Below are 19,010 nucleotides of genomic sequence, written 5' to 3'. Positions count from 1 at the left end.
AAAAACGCCCTCGTTTGGGGGGAGGGGGACCGAGAGACACCTCGGACCCCCGCCCCAGCACAATTCCCCTCTTCAGAGTGTCATTTGCGCTGTCCCCTACCGCGGCCACCGCGGTATGAAGACTGCTGCCTGCCATCCTTGGACGGGCGGCGCGGCTGAGCGCGCTCGGGAACCACAGCCTTGGTGCGGGGCCTGTCAGGCGCCCTGGCTGCAGAGGCTCCCCTGGAGGAAGACGAGTGCTTCTTAAAAGAAGCAGAGCGGCCCCTTTCCTTGGCGCGGGAGGAGCGGGACGTCCTCCTAGCTTGCTGCGGTTCATCCTGTGGCACTGTGGTGGACTCGACGATGTCCTTAGCCGCCTTGAAGAAGGTAACTCTACCCTGCAGCAGCTCCAAGCCCCCACCCATGAGGGTGGTGGGACTGTTCTCCATGTTTATGAGAGACTTGTACATCTCCCCGCGAGGACCTAGAGGCTTCTCGCCCACGTCCCTCTTAGGCTCGAGGTCGACATAGTCGAGCCAGCGGGCTCTCTCAGACTGGAGGTTGTAGTCCATGGACCTGCCCATCCACTTAACCGCATGCCAATTGACCTTCAGCATGATGTCAAATAGAGTGTTCAGTTCAGCTGTGTGCTCCCCCGTGGGCAGACCTTTGACCAGGTCCTTGGTGGAAGCGAGCAAGAGCTGGATCAGATTTAGGTCCTTAGCGGCCAGAGCAGCGGACCGGTAGGCGTTACGAGCCCTGTCCGACTGCAGCTTGTCCTCCAGGACAGTGAACCCCGGCGGGTTGGTGCCGACGGGGCCAACAAACGGCCCGTTTTTAGCCGTGCCTACATCTTTGTACTGGGGTCTGACGGAACTCAGAAAAGATTGTGCCAACAGGTGGTCCAGGTTAGGGCAGGTGGACATGCCTGCCTCCGCACCGCCCACCAAATCCAGCACAGAAAAAGGCAGCTTCCTGGGGTCTTTATGTGTCTTCCATGAGGAATGGAGGGCCTTGGTGAAACCTTTCACCAGCGGCAGCCTGGAGAGGACATACGGGGCGGGAACCGAAGGCTCCTGCCCGGGCATTTCATCATCATCCTCTGCCTCTTCAGAGGGGAGAGGAGGTGGCAACTCCTCTCCAACTCTGGCCAGAGCTCTCATGTAGACTGTGAGATGATCCAGCATTTCTGCTGCAGAATCGACGTCCTCTGCTCCCGCTTCACTCGCTTGACTGGCGGGTGGAGGGGCAGTGGTGCCTGAGGAGGCCTGGGAGCTCCCTGCGGCGTCCAGTTGACGTGCTGGAGCCGCAGGGGCATTACCTTTCACAGTGACCGTGAGTCGAGAACCCTCGTCCTCGACGGAGTCCTCCTCCTCCTCGGCCGTGTATCCAGAGTATTCAGAACCAGAACCCTCGCTCTGACCGGAGCTCAGGTCCGACTCTCGCCTGAAGGTCTGGACTGTTTTGGTGATGCTCACGTCGAGGGGGACGTCCCCGACGGTCACATCCAAGCGTTTCTTTTTGGGCACCGCGCCCGAAGGGGAAAAGGCTACCGGAGATTTCGTCTGGGTGTTAGCCTTCTTGGTCGCCTTCTTAGCGGCGACTTCACCAGACCCGCCAGCTCCAGTGACAGTGGAGCTAGCTGCGGTCGGTTGCGCGGCAGGCGGTGTCTCATGTAGCACGGCGCCATCTTGACTTGGAATGGCGCGCTGGTTGTCAAGCGGATCTCCGGAAGGCAGCGCCGCACCTTGACCAACGGTGCGGGCCGCCTGGGGAAGGAAAGACTGGGCTGTGGGGTTGAGAGCAGTGGACCCACCTGGTGGAGCGCAGGCCCCGAGGCCTGCCCTGGCTAGGAAGAACCGGTGTATCAGTACATCGTGGTCGTAGGCCACGCAGCAGTCACAGAAAGGTCCTGCTCTCCCCTGAGGACTCAGTGCAGAGAAGGCGTGTGCAACGCCCATGCAGCCGACACAGAGATGGTGAAGATCCTGTCCGTCGATGAGTCCTGGACAGCCTGGACATTGCCTCGGCAGGAAGGCCAGAGGATCCATGGCGAAGCACTGTAGATAGAGTTAACCAGAAGCAGACGAGCTAACAAGCTAACGGCTAAGGCTAGGCCACGCTTGATTCGGGCAGGGCCTGAACAAGCGGTGAGCAGTGTAGCTAACGTTAACAATAGCAGACGAGCTAACAAGCTAACGGCTAATGCTATGCCACGCTTGCTTCGGCGGAGGCCTGAACAAGCAGTAATAATCCTTTGTTATAAAAGGAAATAACCGTCGATTTAGGACGGAACAAGAATAAGTATTCTTAAGTACGGGTTAATTCAACACTCGCCAGTGGGCGACTCCTAATGCCACCGCTTTAGGCTAATGCGCGAAGAATAATAATACAAGGCTGAGTTTCAACTTATCTGAATGTGATATCGCAGAGAGTGAAAAGAGGATGTTACTTCCGCCTCCGGGGGCTTATATAGCCTGGAGGCGGGTCACTCCGGTTTGAGTGACAGGCCCTTCCTACCTACGTTAGTACGGGAGCTGAAGTAGTTTCTCTGAATGATCGCCAGGGGGCGTCATTACCCAAGTGGGAGGTCATCCTGGAATATTGACAGTAAACAGCAGTTCTGTTTGAATCAAAATGATTTGTTTGAGATCAGTCCTGTCTGGATCAGCATAGACACAAATGAACACCACTACACAATAACACCTGTCCTGTGTTACTACAGGGCTACTTTGGAGATCCGTGGAATGTCTTTGACTTTGTCATTGTCATCGGCAGCGTGGTGGATGTGACGCTCAGCGAGGTTAATGTAAGTACCCTGTCGGCACCTCATCATCTCATGTCAGTGTATTGTGATTTAATGGTCATAAACAAAATGAGCCGAAGGCCTGCCTGTCTTTTGTTATGTTTGAATGTTCGGGGTGTTTCTCTCTGTGGTTGACAATTTAGTACTCAACTCCAGCTTGTGTCAAAGTATAGATACTCCTGGTCAGTTTTTACTCACTGTGTGAAAGCTGCTCAGTCAAATGTGTACTTGAGTTTAAGTACTTTAGAGTACTTACAGTAATTTTTTCAAACTGCATTTTCACGTCTTTTCCTTGAAATGTGTGACGTCAAAAGTATCTGTCAAGTATCTGTCAAGTTACCAAAAAAAGTCAGTAGCCTCCTCAAGTAAATGTACTTACCACTGTTGATATCACTGCTTGCAACTTGTGAGGGCGTGACTCTTTGAAACAGATGGTTCGGTGGCAGCCCAGAGTAAGGAACCATAATGTCAGACAGCGCAAACTTAAAGTACAGTAAAAGTGAACTGGCAAGCAGAGAGGGCTGCATGCGTCAAACCTTTTTTTCAGTGATTGCTAGTCTGAAGATCAGATTGTACTCGTTCAATTCAAAATGAATGCTTTGGGGATGAGCGGAGTGCGGAGTGAAGAAGACATTAAAGGAGCACTTCTCCCATTTTCAACCTATCTTCATAATAATTAGTCCTCACGAATGCTCATTATTATGTGGCACCATTTTTATCTACCTGGCCTGTGTCTCAGAGGAGGGCTGTGGCCAGTTCAGACACCTCGCCTATCACCGCGCACACCGAAGTTTAATTCTACCAATGAGGGCAAATTCTGCCAATGCTTATCAATGGGAATGGAGTGGCAACGTGCAGTCATGCACTTTGAAAAACATTGGCATAATCCACCCTCATAGACTTAAACTTCGGTGTGACCGTACCCTAACAGCATCGGTAGGCACTGGCAGATTTGGTCATTTAAAAAAAGATTGCAAACTTTTTTTCCCCCTTACATATTCTATTTATGCTAGAACAATGGCTTCTAAATTATTTCAGCAAGCTAACATTCTTGGAATAGAAAGCCTGCAGTTTATATTAGCTTGGAATCCCCGATCGATGATGTCACTGGTAGGGTAGGTTTCTGAACTGACCACCAGCCGACCAATGAGACGCAGAGTGAGCAGACAGAAATGGCGCCATCGTGTAACGAGATTGATTAAGGACCAATCACATGTGGAGGGGGTTGAAAACAGGTGAGGTGGTCCTTTTAACAAAAACTGTTTTCATTTTTACACCTGCTGCGCCTTCATTTATACGATACGCACCCGCGTAGAAACATACCAGCCAAGGTTCCCTGCTGGCTCCAGCAGGTGGCAGCCAGGACAACACGGTCAGTATGATGAGAAAATACCCCCACCCACCTGATCCACTGCTGCTGCTGCTGCTGCTACACCACCCGCCCTTCAGCCTGAACCTCTGCTGTGCACCGTCACTGTCGGGTGGAAACCTTGTACGTCCAAACCTGTTACTTTTAAGGAAATGTGAAAACAAGAACCTGTGTTCCAACGGACCTAATGTATAGTTATTAGTCAAAGCTTACTTCTGTGCGATACTCTTGTATGATGAAGTATAGGCAATTAATATGTGGAAAACATCAAAACGGTTAGCTAGAAGATACAAGGTTTCTGCCCGACAACAACGATGTCTGTCCTGTGGAAGAGACTGTCGTCCAGTACCTCAAAAAGACGTCCTCCCTCTCTTCCTATAAGCCATAGCCACAGCCTTCCCTGCTCACTGTCACTGCTGGCTGGAGGTGACTTTCCACAAGATAAATGAGAATGTGAAGACCAGCTGAATTCAGCTGAAGACCAGCTGAATTCTCTTAATTCTCTTTCTCTGCAATGTCTGTTGACATTCAACAGAGTAGCACAGCATTATTGTATCTAGCTTAAAAAGTTATTGACAGTTGCATCATATTATTGGTTGAAATTGGTCAGTACTTTTTTTGTTTGACAGGAAGTAAATAACTAGACTTTTTTGCACAATGTTTTGGGGCAACTATTTTTAACTATGTCCCCATTATGATCATATTATAGAGTACCGTATATAGACCGATTTCTCAGAGTGACGACCATAACTGCGGTGTCATGCGGCTGTGTGCCGACACCGCAGCTGCATAGAAGCTCTCTGGAAAAAAAGGTCTGTACTGTAAAAGCGTGAAAAACATATTTTTCATTTCAGCCGATCTTTAAAGTTAGAAATAACGACACGTGTGGGCAAGTGGAATAGTGAGTCAGAAAGGGAACAATGAAAGGGGAGGAGGACTTTTTGAAAGTGTTTGACGCGCGCAGGTTATCGTCTTGACATCCGCACAGCATACCCACAAGCTAGGCTATACCACAGCACCACCGCACCCTGCTGGCTGCTCCACCCACCTGCCACACCTCAGGAACCATGTAGGGCTGGGCGATACATGCAAAAATCAAAGAGTAAAGAATAAATCAATATTGTGACAAGATGTATCTTATCGTGAAATGACTATATCCAGTCTCATATGAATGTATTGTCCAGCCCTTACACCATGCCATGTATCTTTGGTTATTTTCTGCCTGTGTGATAACTCAGCTCACGACTTGATGAACCTCTTTATGCTGACACATATTGCCACTTTTAATATCAGATGAAATACTCTGGGCAGAAAGTAATTCAAATATCCCACCATCCATCTTGAACCCTTCATCCCTTCATCACTTTTTGTGGGACATTTTGTGATTTTATGGTGAGCATTTACAGGATGAACATTTTGAACTTGAAATAGTCATGTCAGCATTGTGGCTCCCAAATGCAAATCGTACATTTGCAGGCGCGATTTTCCTCCGCGAGTGGATCTAAAAGCAAAATGGCCGCCATATAAACATCCTCAATCCCGTGTGGCGCTACATCATCATCATGGCTGGCCTCCCCTCCCAGAGATATAAAAAGCTAGATACCTCATTCACCGCTGCAGTTAATTGGAGCAACCTGTAAAAAAGAATAGGCGGAAGTGCAGAAGGCACGCTGCCACTCAAAGTGACCACTGGCCAATCATAGCGTGTCTTTTCCGGGACTTGTCAGACTCTAGGATGCGTTCGAATAAACAAACTACCAGAGGGCCTCAGTTCCTATATCCGAACGCACCCTGGGTTATGAAAATATCCACCCCACCTGCCTCTGATTGGCCTAGCGAACTTACGTTTATGTGAAGCACGGAAGTGTGCTTCAGAATTAGAAAAAATTGCCTTACCTTTTTTACAGACACCCCAAAGCCGGGGGAGGCGTCTACCATTCTATGTCCATGTCCCCTCCCCTCGCCTCACGTCTGTGATGTCACCTCCTGTCTGACCTCACTTCCTTTACCTACCTCTCTTGTATCCTATCTTACAGGCGGCGTTGGAGTCCTCTGGCGGCCTCTACTGTCTGCAAGGATGCGCTGTAACTATTCGCCTGCTTCTGTAGTGCAACTGAATGACGGTTTGCTCAGATTTTGCATGTTTGTCATCCTTGGCCACTTGCCCACTTCAGCCCTCTTCTAAAATTCTAAGATTTGTAGATATACCAGTAGTTCTCAACCTTTTCTGGACCAGGGCCCCCTTGAAAATCATGAAAGCCTTCGCGGTCAACCTTTCTGATCAATTGCATGTTCAGTGTAGTTGAATGGCCAAGCAAACGATTGTGTCCTCCTACCTTGGATCAATAGAACTAACATAGTATACTTTTTTTTAATATATAAATATTATATTATTATTATATAAAATCATGAGTGTTTTGCGAATGAACGGGGGGTCCCGATTGCAATATCCTCGTGGCCCACAGTTTGAGAACGACTGTTGTAGAATGTGATCTTGTAGAGCGGTCATTTTTTTTACCACAGTGTCACCTTAAACTAATGGCCTTTTGAGGAAGATTATGATTTTTGCCTAAGTCAGCTCCTCATGACCTCTGGTAAAATCACCTATCTACCAATTGAAAAGGAGCATGCTGTTCCCGCCAATAATGCCATTTGATGTGGGCATTTTTTTTTGGCCTAAATAAGGTTTAATCCTATTACTCCTTTTACAGTATAACCTATAGTTCTAACACCTGTAATCTAATTGCCAAAAAAACTATATATTTATCATTAAAAATATCCATTTTATTATTACAGGAAGTGGATCCCATGGAAATGATTGCAGTAAGTTTCAAGATTTGTTGTCCTTCTTTTTACTAGGGTAATGTTAGATAATACATTCGGCAGTGATATTGCTGTTGTTCCAATTCCAAACATGCATGTTTACATACACAACCTCTTTTAATTACCGCAGTATATTGTATTAAATTATATTGTATTTATTGTATGTCCAATGTATTTGTATTTAAGTTCAAGTTAAAAAAATATCTTGAAAGTGCATTTGAAATGACATAAAATGTAATATTAATTAATCGTAGTCGTGTACAACATAGAACTCAGTGATACTTTGTTCTGCCTCTTTTATATCCTTGCCTCGACTGTCCATAGCATGATGACGTACTGTAAAATCCTGTAAAATGGTTTAACTCTGAAACTTTTTCTAAACTTTTTCTTTGCCATTATTTTAATAGTTTTAAAAATATGGCTGATATGTTTAGGTATAAGAGTAAGGCGGCGCTAGGGAAACTACACTAATGAAAATGCATTAAAAGCATTAAAAACAAAAGAAAAACACAAAATAATGCACAATAATATTGCACAATAATAATACTGGAAATAATAATTCCAATACAATAACAGTAGGCTGATTGTTCGCAAAAGAGTAGCAAGAAGCCTAACTCTATGACGCCTATCCATTTTTTTTTCTTTCTTTTTTTTACATTTCAAAACAGTATTTCCATGCTAAATATTAAACATTGCTTGTGTTGTGTTTGGTGGTCAGTCTGAGGAGAACATGAGCGTGTCCATCACGTTCTTCAGGCTGTTCCGTGTCATGAGGCTGGTCAAGCTGCTCAACCGCTCCGAGGGCATCAGGAACCTGCTGTGGACCTTCATCAAGTCCTTCCAGGTCAGAGGCCACCGCTGTCCAGCCACTGCCGAAGTTGCTCAATTGTTTCGGAAGCTCCGTCATCACGATTTCATCGTGAACATTTGTGAAAGTCTTTGAATATTTTTAGACCTGATTCTATAAACGTCTTCTAAATCCTTCTAAGGTTTTTGAAAAACGCATGTTTCTATGGCAGTGGTTCTCAAATCTTTTCATGTCAAGGACGCCTAGAATTATATGTATTTGACCGAAGACCCCCATCTCAAAATATTATGTATCAGGCAGGGACCCCCCAGAAGCAAATATTTACAAATGCTCGCTTTTAAAAAGATATATTCAAAGATATACACATAGTTTCAAGATAAAAAAAAAATGCTTGCAGCGCGGCACTCGGTAATAGTTAAAGCAAAAAATAATGGTTAAAGTGGTTCCACGTCTGAATGGGTTAAAAGCCACTTGGAGTGTCTTGGTGTTCTATTTGTTTTGATCGTCATAACCCTAAGGCCTTCCAGGTCAATGCTGTCTACAGTATCTACTGCTGATGTGACAATGACACCCACAGTGTTGTGTAGTGATGTTGTGTTGTTGTGTCTTCAGGCTCTTCCATACGTAGCTCTGCTCATCCTGATGCTGTTCTTCATCTATGCTGTTGTTGGCATGCAGGTACTGTATACGCACACGCACGCCCACACGCGCACACACACCAATAGGGGCGCCGATTTATGATTTTGCCGGTGGGAGTTCACCCACAAGCGTAATCATGCTGACTTGTTAAGTTTAGATCGATGTGTGAAACCAACTGTCACCTACCTACCTACTATTCTTGGACGGTAGGAAATGCGGGCACAAATCTCACAGACGCAATGGTAGCTGAACATGAACAGCCGCAGTGAAGTTGAAACGAACACTTTGGTGTGTAAAATACCTCTGCTAGATGGAACCTACATTAACTCTTTTAGTGATAAAACCGAACAATTTCGGTTCTTTTTTTCAATCCAATACAATTTTTTTTTTTGCTATTTTACTTACCCTGAGCTGCTAGTAGCGACGTGGGTGGTCCTGGCTCGTCCATCGCTTTCCAACAAGCCATGCTACATTTAGATTTATTCCATTGAAAATGGTTTAGAATAAAGTTTAGAGCCCCCCCAAAAACACTATTTTTGCAAGACGTATCTGAGGTACAAAAACCAAACAATTTCGGTTTCTTTAATAAAATGAATTAAATAATCGGAGGCCTCAACGAAGCCCCGGTCTAAATCTTGATCCAAGCCGCCTACCGAGCTCTCTTTCCACCAGCCCGTAATCGGGTAACGCTGCCGAAACGCGCCGCCTAATCCAATACATAGTCACATCTTTAGAGCTCATTTTCTCTGAACTGTGTTCCTAGTGCATCGGAAAGGTTTTTTTTTGCGGCTAAATAGCCTCCGATCAGGCTTCTAAAAAAATAAATAGCCGATAGCTAACTGTTAGCTCTCGGCCTCCATTTCACGTTCATAACACTGTTTGCAGAAAAAACACAAGCCACTTCTTCGTGGTTAACCGGATGTTACTATGAAGCCTTATGGAGGAATGGCTGGCACTCTAGCGGCACCTTGTGGCCCCTGGCAGTCATCGTGTTAACATATAATTATGTTGTCTACAGATGTTAATGTGTGGTAATAGTTCACCCCCAAAATGATTTTTCATTTCTATCGATTAGGCTTACTCACCCCATGGAGAGCTGAATTCATGATTTCTTTATTTATTTATTTTGCTTCCTAAGCCACTAATATGAAGAGACTCTGTGTCTCCATGGGGTGAGTAATTGATAGAAGGGAAAAAAAAGTCATTTTGGGGGTGAACTACTCCTTTAACATACAGTATGTTAACATATACCCTCTACAGATCTTTGGTAAAATAGCTAAGGTAGATGGGACCTACATCAACAGGAACAACAACTTCCAGACGTTCCCACAAGCTGTGCTGCTGCTGTTCAGGTGACTGGCCAACATGACTGCACTACTCACATTATTGTAGTATTTGAAGGGTTGTTACAGGATGTCTCCTGTATTCTGTTACAACTCCCGCACACTTCATTAGAAGATAATATCTACCTTCCTGGGAATGTTCACCCCAGATATTATAGGTTCAAGTAGTTAAGTGTTCTAGCACTTTTTTATTGTTGTTTTTGTTCCTAGGTAGGTGTTTATTATTGTCCCTGTTGCTTCCTGGTCAGGTGTTAATTATTGTACTATTACTTCCTGGTCAGGAGTTTATTATTGTTCTATTACTTCCTGGTCAGGTGTTAATTATTGTTATATTGTTGCTTCCTCTGGCCAGGTGTTTTATTGTTCTGGTGTTTCCTCTGGCCAGGTGTTTTATTGTTCTGGTTGTTTCCTCTGGCCAGGTGTGCAACGGGGGAGGCGTGGCATGAGGTGATGTTGGCCTGTATGTACGGGAAGAGATGTGACCCCAAGTCAGACTACTTGCCTGGCGAGGAGTTCACCTGCGGCGCCAACTTTGCCATCATCTACTTTTTGAGCTTCTACATGCTCTGTGCCTTCCTGGTACACATAACACACATGCACGCATGCACACATAATAATAATTTATAATAATAATACATGTAATGATAAATATTTCTATGTACTAGGGCATTCACCAAATATTCGAATATTCGAATATCAAAGTCACTATTCGACGTTGTTCACCGAAGTCGAACATTCGCATATTTTTATTTTTTTATTGTTTTCTCTTTAAAAAATATATAGTTTATAAAGCTTGGCTAGATAGGAACTAGGAAGTCATAAGAATGAGTTGTTAATGCCCCTGGTGGATGAATTTGTTAATACTCTATACCAGGGCTTCTCAAACGTTTTTAAGGCTGTGACCCCCAAAATAAACATATTTGAACTGGGGACCCCCACCCTGACAAGCACTTAGAATTGTACGTATTACATTTAATGTGACTCGGTTCTGCAGATAAATATTGTGAAAATAGCAGATCTACATGTAGCTATTTACACAATGTTCGCCTCTTGCTTACTTAATATTTGACAGTTTGGCCAGTTCTGTCGAATATTCGACTATTCGAATACTTTGAGGTCGACTAATTCGAATACTAAAAATCACTATTCGTGAATGCCCTACTATGTACACATTTGCATTTCAGTTCAGATATTCAGGAGTTCTTGGCGTGAAAGGGTTTGAATCTGTCCTTCCATCTAAATGACTCCATGTCTCCATCAGATCATCAACCTGTTTGTGGCCGTCATCATGGACAACTTTGACTACCTGACTCGTGATTGGTCCATCCTGGGCCCCCAGCACCTGGACGAGTTCAAGAAGATCTGGGCGGAGTACGACCCCGAAGCTACGTGAGTCACTGTGCATCAGTACGACCCCGAAGCTACGTGAGTCACTGTGCATCAGCCTGCACCGGATGAGAACCGCCTAGAGCAAGGGGTCTTCAACAGGGCGTCCGGGACCTCTAGGGGGTCCTCAGAGTTACTACAGGGGGTCCTCCAAATCTTTGACCGATATAACGCAGTACAGATCTGGATAGAAGGATCTGCGGTGCAAAATAGATGTGAGGGCCGTTTTCAGAAAAGAACATGGGGTGAATTTGTCTAGCTACTGTTTACGATGTAACTGGTTGCGACCGTAGGTCGCACTTTACTATCAAAACCACCACAAAGTGTAAGTAACTCCGTCCGTCCGTCCGTCCGTCCCTCCGTCTGTCTGTCAGTCTGTCTGTCACACCTCACACGTCACACTTTTTCCCTGCTTATATCTCCGCAACCGTTGCCCCGATCCATGCCAAATTTTGCACACACGTTCCTTGGCTGCCAAACTACAACCTCCAAGGACCCCCGGAGCTCCAGGTCCCTGGGGGACCCCCAGATGTAAAAAATGACCAAATGCGCAAACATGACCAAATGACCACCCCAACGGGGCTGCGCACGGGGAATTCCCGGGGACCGCCGACTCCTGGTGCTCCAGAACGGATGCAAAAGTGGTGGCGCCCCCAGTGGAGGACCCCCTACACTGCAGCTCACATAAAATGCCGTAACTCCGGCTAGGAGCGACCGGGACAGCCGGGGCCGGTACCTATTCGTCCGCCTTGCCGGCGCGGAGACCCCACCCCTCATTTCTCACATGGCCCTCTTCTAGCGCCACCATGAGGCCGATTCTTGCAAAACACATTTTTGGACACTGCTCCTACAATTTTCGCCCTAAAATCACGCAAATCGGTACACAGTATGTCTACACTCATCCCATCAACATGAATCTGTCCCATATAGCGCCACCTCCAGGCCGATTTTTAAAAACACATTTTTGGACACTGCTCCTACAGATTTTGCCCTAAAATCACGAAAATCACTACACAGTATGTCTACACTCATGTCATCAACATGGATCAGGAAGATTTTGGCAAAACACATTTTTGCCCTATTTGTGGAGATAAGTGACCTACGGTCGCTTATCTCCCGATTAGGGAGCCTTACTGGTAAAATAATAACTTCAATATGAATGTAGCTGGTTAAACAAGTTTGGAAGAAGAAATGTGTTTTTCTCTTTGCATCCTACAGGGGGCGTATTAAGCATCTGGATGTGGTGACACTACTGCGAAGAATTCCTCCTCCACTGGGTTTTGGTAAATTCTGCCCACATCGCATTGCGTGCAAGGTGAGCTGGACCAGTGCTTCTCAAAGTGGAGTGATAATTACAATATGTGGCTTTGAAATGGAATGAAATTGGAATGTGTGTGTGTGTGTGTGTGTGTGTGTGTGTGTGTGTGTGTGCGCGCGTGTGTGTGTGTGTGTGTGTGTGTGTGTGTGTGTGTGTGTGTGTGTGTGTGTGTGTGTGTGTGTGTGTGGTGTGTGTGTGCGTGCGTGCGTGCGTGCGTGCGTGCGTGTGCGTGCGTGTGCGTGTGCGCGTGCGTGCGTGTGTGTGTGTGTGTGTACACAGAGGTTGGTTTCTATGAACATGCCACTAAACAGTGATGGAACTGTCACCTTCAATGCCACCCTGTTCGCTCTCGTCAGGACTGCTCTGAAGATCAAAACTGAAGGTGTGTGAGTGCGTGTGCATAATGTGTCACAGTTAATTGATTTTAGATTCAGCCAGGAATTCAAATAGTTAAAGTTACTTTTCTTTATGTAGCCTATGATGGGGAAAGTCAGTACAGTATGAAATTCTATTTCGTTGTAATTCAGATTTAATTTCATTTAGTTCATATTGCTCATGTCTGACTAAATCCACCCTCTGTATTTGTCAGGCAATTTTGAACAGGCCAATGAGGAGCTGCGGGCCATCATCAAGAAGATCTGGAAACGAACCAGCATGAAGCTATTGGACCAGGTCATCCCACCGATAGGGGGTGAGCTTACAATCCATGCACTTCATATCCAATAGAATGTGAGCTTACAATTCACTTAATGTAAAATGGACCTTAAAGGAGTAGTTCACCCAAACAATTACTTATTTTCAATCAGTTACACACCCCATGGAGCCTTGAAGCCAATCATTTGATGATAGGGTCATCGGTCAGTAGATTGTGTTTTTTCTTCACAAGAAATAGTTGTTTTACGGTTTCATTTTCTTTTTCCCGTTAGGTTTAGAATTAGGAACGTTTTTCTGGTTGGGGTTAGGATTAGGATTAGATATAGGGTAGGTTTAAGGGTTAGATTTAGAATGATGTTTAATTATACTACTTTGTGTTGCACTGGAGTTGAGCACGCGTCGTAGTGCGACTCGTTGTGAGCTTGTAGATCCACTATATTTCGATTTGGGTTTACGGTCAAAAAATTAAAATGGCATTCATAAAATTGCTGTCCTGTGTGTGCATGTGCGTGTGCGTCATACGTGTGCGTGTGCGACTGTGCGTGTGTGTTCAGACGATGAGGTCACGGTGGGGAAGTTCTATGCGACCTTCCTGATCCAGGATTACTTCCGGAAGCTGAAGAAGAGACAGGAGGAATACTATGGCAGACCAACGAAGAAGAGCGCCACCAACGAGATCCAGGTGGGTCCCCCCCCCGACTACTGTACAGTTAGAGCGCGGTGGCTCTCAAACTTGTTCATGTCAAGGACCTCAAAAATCAAATGTAATTTGGCTGCGGACCCCCATCTGAAAATATTTTCTGTCAGGGAAAATACAAGATTTATGTTAAAGTGTTTCAAACGCGTCGCTCGGGTGGTGCATGGTGGCAACGTGAAGTCGCTGCCTACCACCAGGTGGGTTTGAATCCACCGTGGTGCATCAGGCTTTGTCGGGTGTCTATCTACGTGAACACAACTGTTTGATTGATAGATTGATTGTCTTATCTCCACTAGGCTGGTTTAAGGAACATAGAAGAGGAGGCGGTAGACATGCTTCACAGAGCCATCTCTGGAGACCTGATGAATGAGGAGGAGATGGACAGAGGCATGGAGGAGGCCAACGAGGACGCCATCTACAGGGTGATGAGCTAAACTGCACGCATTTATGAATTTATGTATTTAACCAGGAGTAAAATCCCTGACCACTGGAAATCTATTTTCCTAGGTTCACGTTTGTTGATCGACTTTTTCTATTTTTTTAATCATAAGCTAATTACATTTCACAGTTGATGCAATTAATTACAGAAGGACCACATATTGTCCAATGAATTGTCTAATTGTTTAATCAAAATAAAGTAATCGCTAGAACTAAGGCTTAGAACATCAACATGTGCCAAGAATGTGCTGTATCATTAAATTAACTTTCAATCTCCAGACTCTTTTTACATTACTTTGTATTTGATCAGTAGTAGAGAGTTAAGATAAAGTCTTAACATCGGAATTGGATGAGGGCATGCCAATAAAGCTCTGTAGAATTGAATCGATAAGTCCTGGAAAAGACGTGCTGTGATTGGCCAGTAGTCACTTTGACTGGCAGCTTTTTCCGGACGTCCGGCCTCCAGTTGTTGCACGTTGGTCCAATGAACTGCAGCGACAGATGAGGTATCTAGCATTATAACTCTATGATCTAGCTTTTTATATCTATGGTAGTAACATGGTGTCTCTGCCGCCCTCTAGAGGCAGGGTGGATTGTTTGGGAACCACGTGGAGCCCTTCACCATGGAGAATGAACTGAACGGATCTGCGGGAGCTGCCCACCTGCGCCCCCTGCAGAGGAATGACAGCCACAACAACAACAACATGATCACAACACACAGGTCTCCACTGTGCACCTTTTGTTTACGAAGCAAATACAATATATTATTATATTATTATTAGTATATTATTTATGAGGGGTGGTGGGCTGGCTCCATGTTTTAACTTTTGGTGTTTGTTTTTTTCTTTTTCATGAATTAAAGGCCCATTCCTACTGGGCCAGATAAACAGATAAAAAAAAATATCTTGGATGGTAAGATACAGATAAAAAATATCTGTGACAGATATTTTTTTATTTGTATCTTACCAGTGGGAATGGGCCTTTACGCCCTACTTGAAAGTTTCAAAAGTAGCAGATCCACAAGCTTGAAGTTCCGAGCTTGCAGATCTGCTACTTTCGCCATTTCAGAATTTTTGAACCGTGAAAAGCAACAGTTTTGGACATAATGAGGTTTCGGTATGACAGAGACGATGTACAGAAACCAGATTGTCAGTACATGTTTCTCATTTGTTGCCATTGCAGCACTGCCTATGCATTACCGGATGACCAGCATCCTGTCAGCATAGAAGGACAGCTACACACCCAGACCCAGGAACAGGAACAGACCCAGGGACAGAGCCAGGAACAGGAACAGACCCAGGGACAGTGCCAGGGGGCAGCTGACACATACATCCAGGACGTGAGTGAATGTTTTTTGATTGAGCAGTGTTGCATAATAGCATTGGTGATTTTATCTTTGGTGCGACGCCATTTTAATGACACCACACACACCACGTTGCTTAACACCTTCACTACGGGGACCATTGATGTGCATCCAGGCTTGTTCCTATGTTCATTTGCGAAGGTGTGACACTACAGCTTTTGTAAACGTTGTTGAGGTGAGGTGTGAACTAGGGTTGTTTTTAATCGATGCATGTGCGTGCGTGTGCTCCTGAAAAATTTCTGCCCGGATGCCAGTGTGCAATGAGCAATGCAACAATGCCTACATGAGCCTCCCCTACTGTGGAGAAGTAGTTCCACAAGTACTAAGTTAAAACCTGCTCCTTTGAGAATGTTGAAAACCAAACACACTGAGAGCTACGGTAGGAAACTCTTTGTTACACCCTGATCCACCCTAGTAGCCCAACAACATCCCATCTACCAAAACAAACAGTGAAAACACAAAAATATAGCGAGAGGACAATGTTTTGGGTCTTTCAGGTTAAAGGGGAAGACCACCCATTTTCAATATTGAACTATGTCATTAATATACCTTAGAGGAGTTGTGTGGAAATTAAAAAAAAAGTTCCCCCTCTTCTGTGTTGCCTAGAACTGGAGGATTGATTTTGGGGTTTGTATTGTAAAGTACAACTTGATGACATCACACATTGTACTTTACAATACACCAACACGGAGCTTTGTCATCAGCGCGTCATAGCTGGGGGCGGAGTCAAGCGTGGGGGAAATATTTAACAACCCCCATTAGTAGAATGGGGTTTTCTGTGTTTTTCAAATCCGATTTTTTAATAGTATAGCGATGTTTTAATTAATTGCAATGTCTTACATTGATTCCTTGGTTGCCAATGGACAAAAAACGATGCATTTAAAATTAAACAGCATTGGGATTAAATATTGTCTGATATTATTAAGGACTGGTCGCATCATCAAAGACCATGGGTTATCTAGACTATCCGTCTGGTATTAGACACTGTTACATTTTCTACATGATAAATTAAACCTATCATATCAAAAAACGAAAAGCACAATTATTCAATGATGGTTATAGAGCACATTAAATGAATTCCAATTGTCTACAGCCATTAACAGCTTGTTATCATGCAAGGATTTACACACTGACACAACGCAACACAACACAATCCTATCCTAAATAGTTTCAAACCTGCAGAAAATACTTTTAAACTGGCGTCGATCCTGCCATATATTCAAAGATCAGGTCTCTATCCTACTTGAACTCACTACGATGTGTTCTATAAACAACATTGACGACTTAACGACTGTTGTTTTTTGATATTAGAGTAAGTTTAATTGATCATATATTGTAATTGTGTCTCTACCAGGTCATTAAAGACATAATGTAAACAGGTTTTGTAGCATAGAGGGAACTCTGACACATGCACGGGGGATAATCTGAGTCTGATTATAAACCACTTAATTACATTGATTCCTTACTGCAAATGCCTGGACAAAAAACTATCTGCAATAGCATCGGGATTAATTGTTGTCCTTATAGGACTGGTCGGATCAATGCCATGGTTATCTGACTGATTTAATCACCTGGTAAGAGACACACTTTCACATTTTCATGAACATGATCAATTACACTAATCACAATATCAAAAAACAAAGGCCATTAATTCAGCAATGATGTTCATGGAACACGTACGGGAAGGACACAGGAGGAGGATGCCATTGTAAGTGTATTAGGCAATGGGAATGGATTTAGACCATATTCACGTTTCAAATCTATTGACGACTAATGGGCCTGGCTGTTGGATTTATATTGTGGCACGTTTAATTGATCATATCTCATATTAATATTAGTGTCTCTACCAGGATTGAAATGAACACTGCATGTGCAAACATGTTTTTTTTGTAACACAGGGAGTAGAGTAGATGGAGAGAAAAACAGATCTCCGATCTCATCTCATGGTTGTGTAACTTGGATAGCCTACAGAAACGACAGATCTCCATCTCAGTCAGTGCTTGTGTAATTTGCGGGGAATAGGCTATATTAATCTGACTCTGATTACAAACCACTTGAACTCCGACTTCTATATCCTATATGCCAGGGAGAAGATAACCGGTGTCCAACCTATGTGCGAGCTTGTTGATTTTTGGCACGGCATAGATTGGCAAAAATAGATTTGGTGTAGTAGACTGAATATGTGGTCAACGTATAAAGAGTAAAATTGGGTCCCGTTTTATTCCAGAGGTTTTGATGAGGCAGGAGTAGTAGTTTAGACGAGGTGGCGAGGTACAGTAGCTCCGTGCTGCACAGCGGTGCGTTCAATCAATCAATCAGTCATCCATAATAGGCTTGTTATCTTAATAATAAGTGAACTTTACGACGGCGAGTGAACGATTGCGTTCCAGAAGTCCTTCTGATGGATTTTTCTTGGCTGTCGAGTGTTTTATCGTCCAAAAAAATCGCTCTGAACGTGATTAAAACGATAGTGTACTGTTTACGCTGTATTAAGTCACTGGGGAAAGGCGGTTTGTTTTCCCCCACGCTCAAAGCGGATGTGACGTTTATGGGCGTTCCTTTCTAGCTCCGTGTTGGTGTATACAAACCCCAAAATCAATCCTCCAGGGGAACTTTTTTTTTTTCCCACACAACTCCTCTAAGGTATATTAATGACATATTTCAATATTGAAAATGGGTGGTCTTCCCCTTTAAGGACCCCTTAGCTGAGAGAGAAATGAAGCAGGGACCCCACACTTTATATTGTATAAAATTGTGTTGCAGATTAAACTTGAAATTAACACTGGTGGCAAGCTACTCAATTTAGAATTGAGAATAGCCCAGCCCTACCCTCCCCTGCCCCTTCTTTGTATATACTTACTGTACTGTTTGTATAGACTTACTGTTTATTTATTTATTTATTTATTTATTTTTTATACCGACTATATCTACTGCATAGTACTGTGTTCTATTCGTCTGTCATTCAATGTTATATGAGATACTTAAATGGTTTCCTGTGGAAATAAACTTAGTCTTTTCTAGGATCTCCTTTTAGTAGACCTTGTACCAGTGAACTGTACCGTCATGAAACTGTACCTTTTCCTATGCAAACTCCTAATAAAGTACTTACAGTTAATCAACACCACAATGACTGTTCTATTACCACAACAGGCACTCATAAATGGCGGTCTGGCGGAGCTCGCCGGGATGGAGCTGAGCGAGGCACCTGACGTCAGCCCGCCCCCCCCCCACGTGGAGACGGTCGCCATGGAGATGATTCCTCAGCACGGGGAGGGCAAAGAGGATGGGTCCCATCATCGCACCACAGGGACGCACCCACACAACCTGCGCCAACCCCAACCCCCCCCACGCGATCCAAACAGACCCCACCCTCATACCGTCCCATGA

At 44.5% G+C, this 19,010-nt stretch overlaps 1 protein-coding gene across 1 annotated transcript in view; it reads left to right on the top strand.

The window, feature by feature from the left end:
• Positions 1 to 19,010, top strand: part of cacna1sa (calcium channel, voltage-dependent, L type, alpha 1S subunit, a) — a gene marked incomplete at both ends in the record, with an annotated part of 52,486 nt that extends 33,476 nt beyond the window's left edge. The window contains 16 exons of the mRNA XM_080728275.1: positions 2,705 to 2,788; positions 6,191 to 6,238; positions 6,951 to 6,977; positions 7,696 to 7,821; positions 8,398 to 8,463; positions 9,685 to 9,776; positions 10,187 to 10,346; positions 11,029 to 11,156; positions 12,372 to 12,468; positions 12,751 to 12,853; positions 13,061 to 13,162; positions 13,680 to 13,807; positions 14,119 to 14,244; positions 14,842 to 14,981; positions 15,443 to 15,599; positions 18,774 to 19,010. Of these exons, the coding sequence (XP_080584401.1) occupies positions 2,705 to 2,788; positions 6,191 to 6,238; positions 6,951 to 6,977; positions 7,696 to 7,821; positions 8,398 to 8,463; positions 9,685 to 9,776; positions 10,187 to 10,346; positions 11,029 to 11,156; positions 12,372 to 12,468; positions 12,751 to 12,853; positions 13,061 to 13,162; positions 13,680 to 13,807; positions 14,119 to 14,244; positions 14,842 to 14,981; positions 15,443 to 15,599; positions 18,774 to 19,010 (1,821 nt within the window). The remainder of the gene's footprint in view (positions 1 to 2,704; positions 2,789 to 6,190; positions 6,239 to 6,950; positions 6,978 to 7,695; positions 7,822 to 8,397; positions 8,464 to 9,684; positions 9,777 to 10,186; positions 10,347 to 11,028; positions 11,157 to 12,371; positions 12,469 to 12,750; positions 12,854 to 13,060; positions 13,163 to 13,679; positions 13,808 to 14,118; positions 14,245 to 14,841; positions 14,982 to 15,442; positions 15,600 to 18,773) is intronic.

The sequence above is a fragment of the Nannobrachium achirus genome (assembly GCF_963921795.1).
Source record: "Nannobrachium achirus genome assembly, chromosome: 6".
In the NCBI taxonomy this organism is placed as follows: Eukaryota; Metazoa; Chordata; class Actinopteri; order Myctophiformes; family Myctophidae; genus Nannobrachium; species Nannobrachium achirus.
The sequence above is the reverse complement of the archived record's forward strand: the minus strand, read 5'-3'. Positions and strand labels throughout refer to the sequence as shown.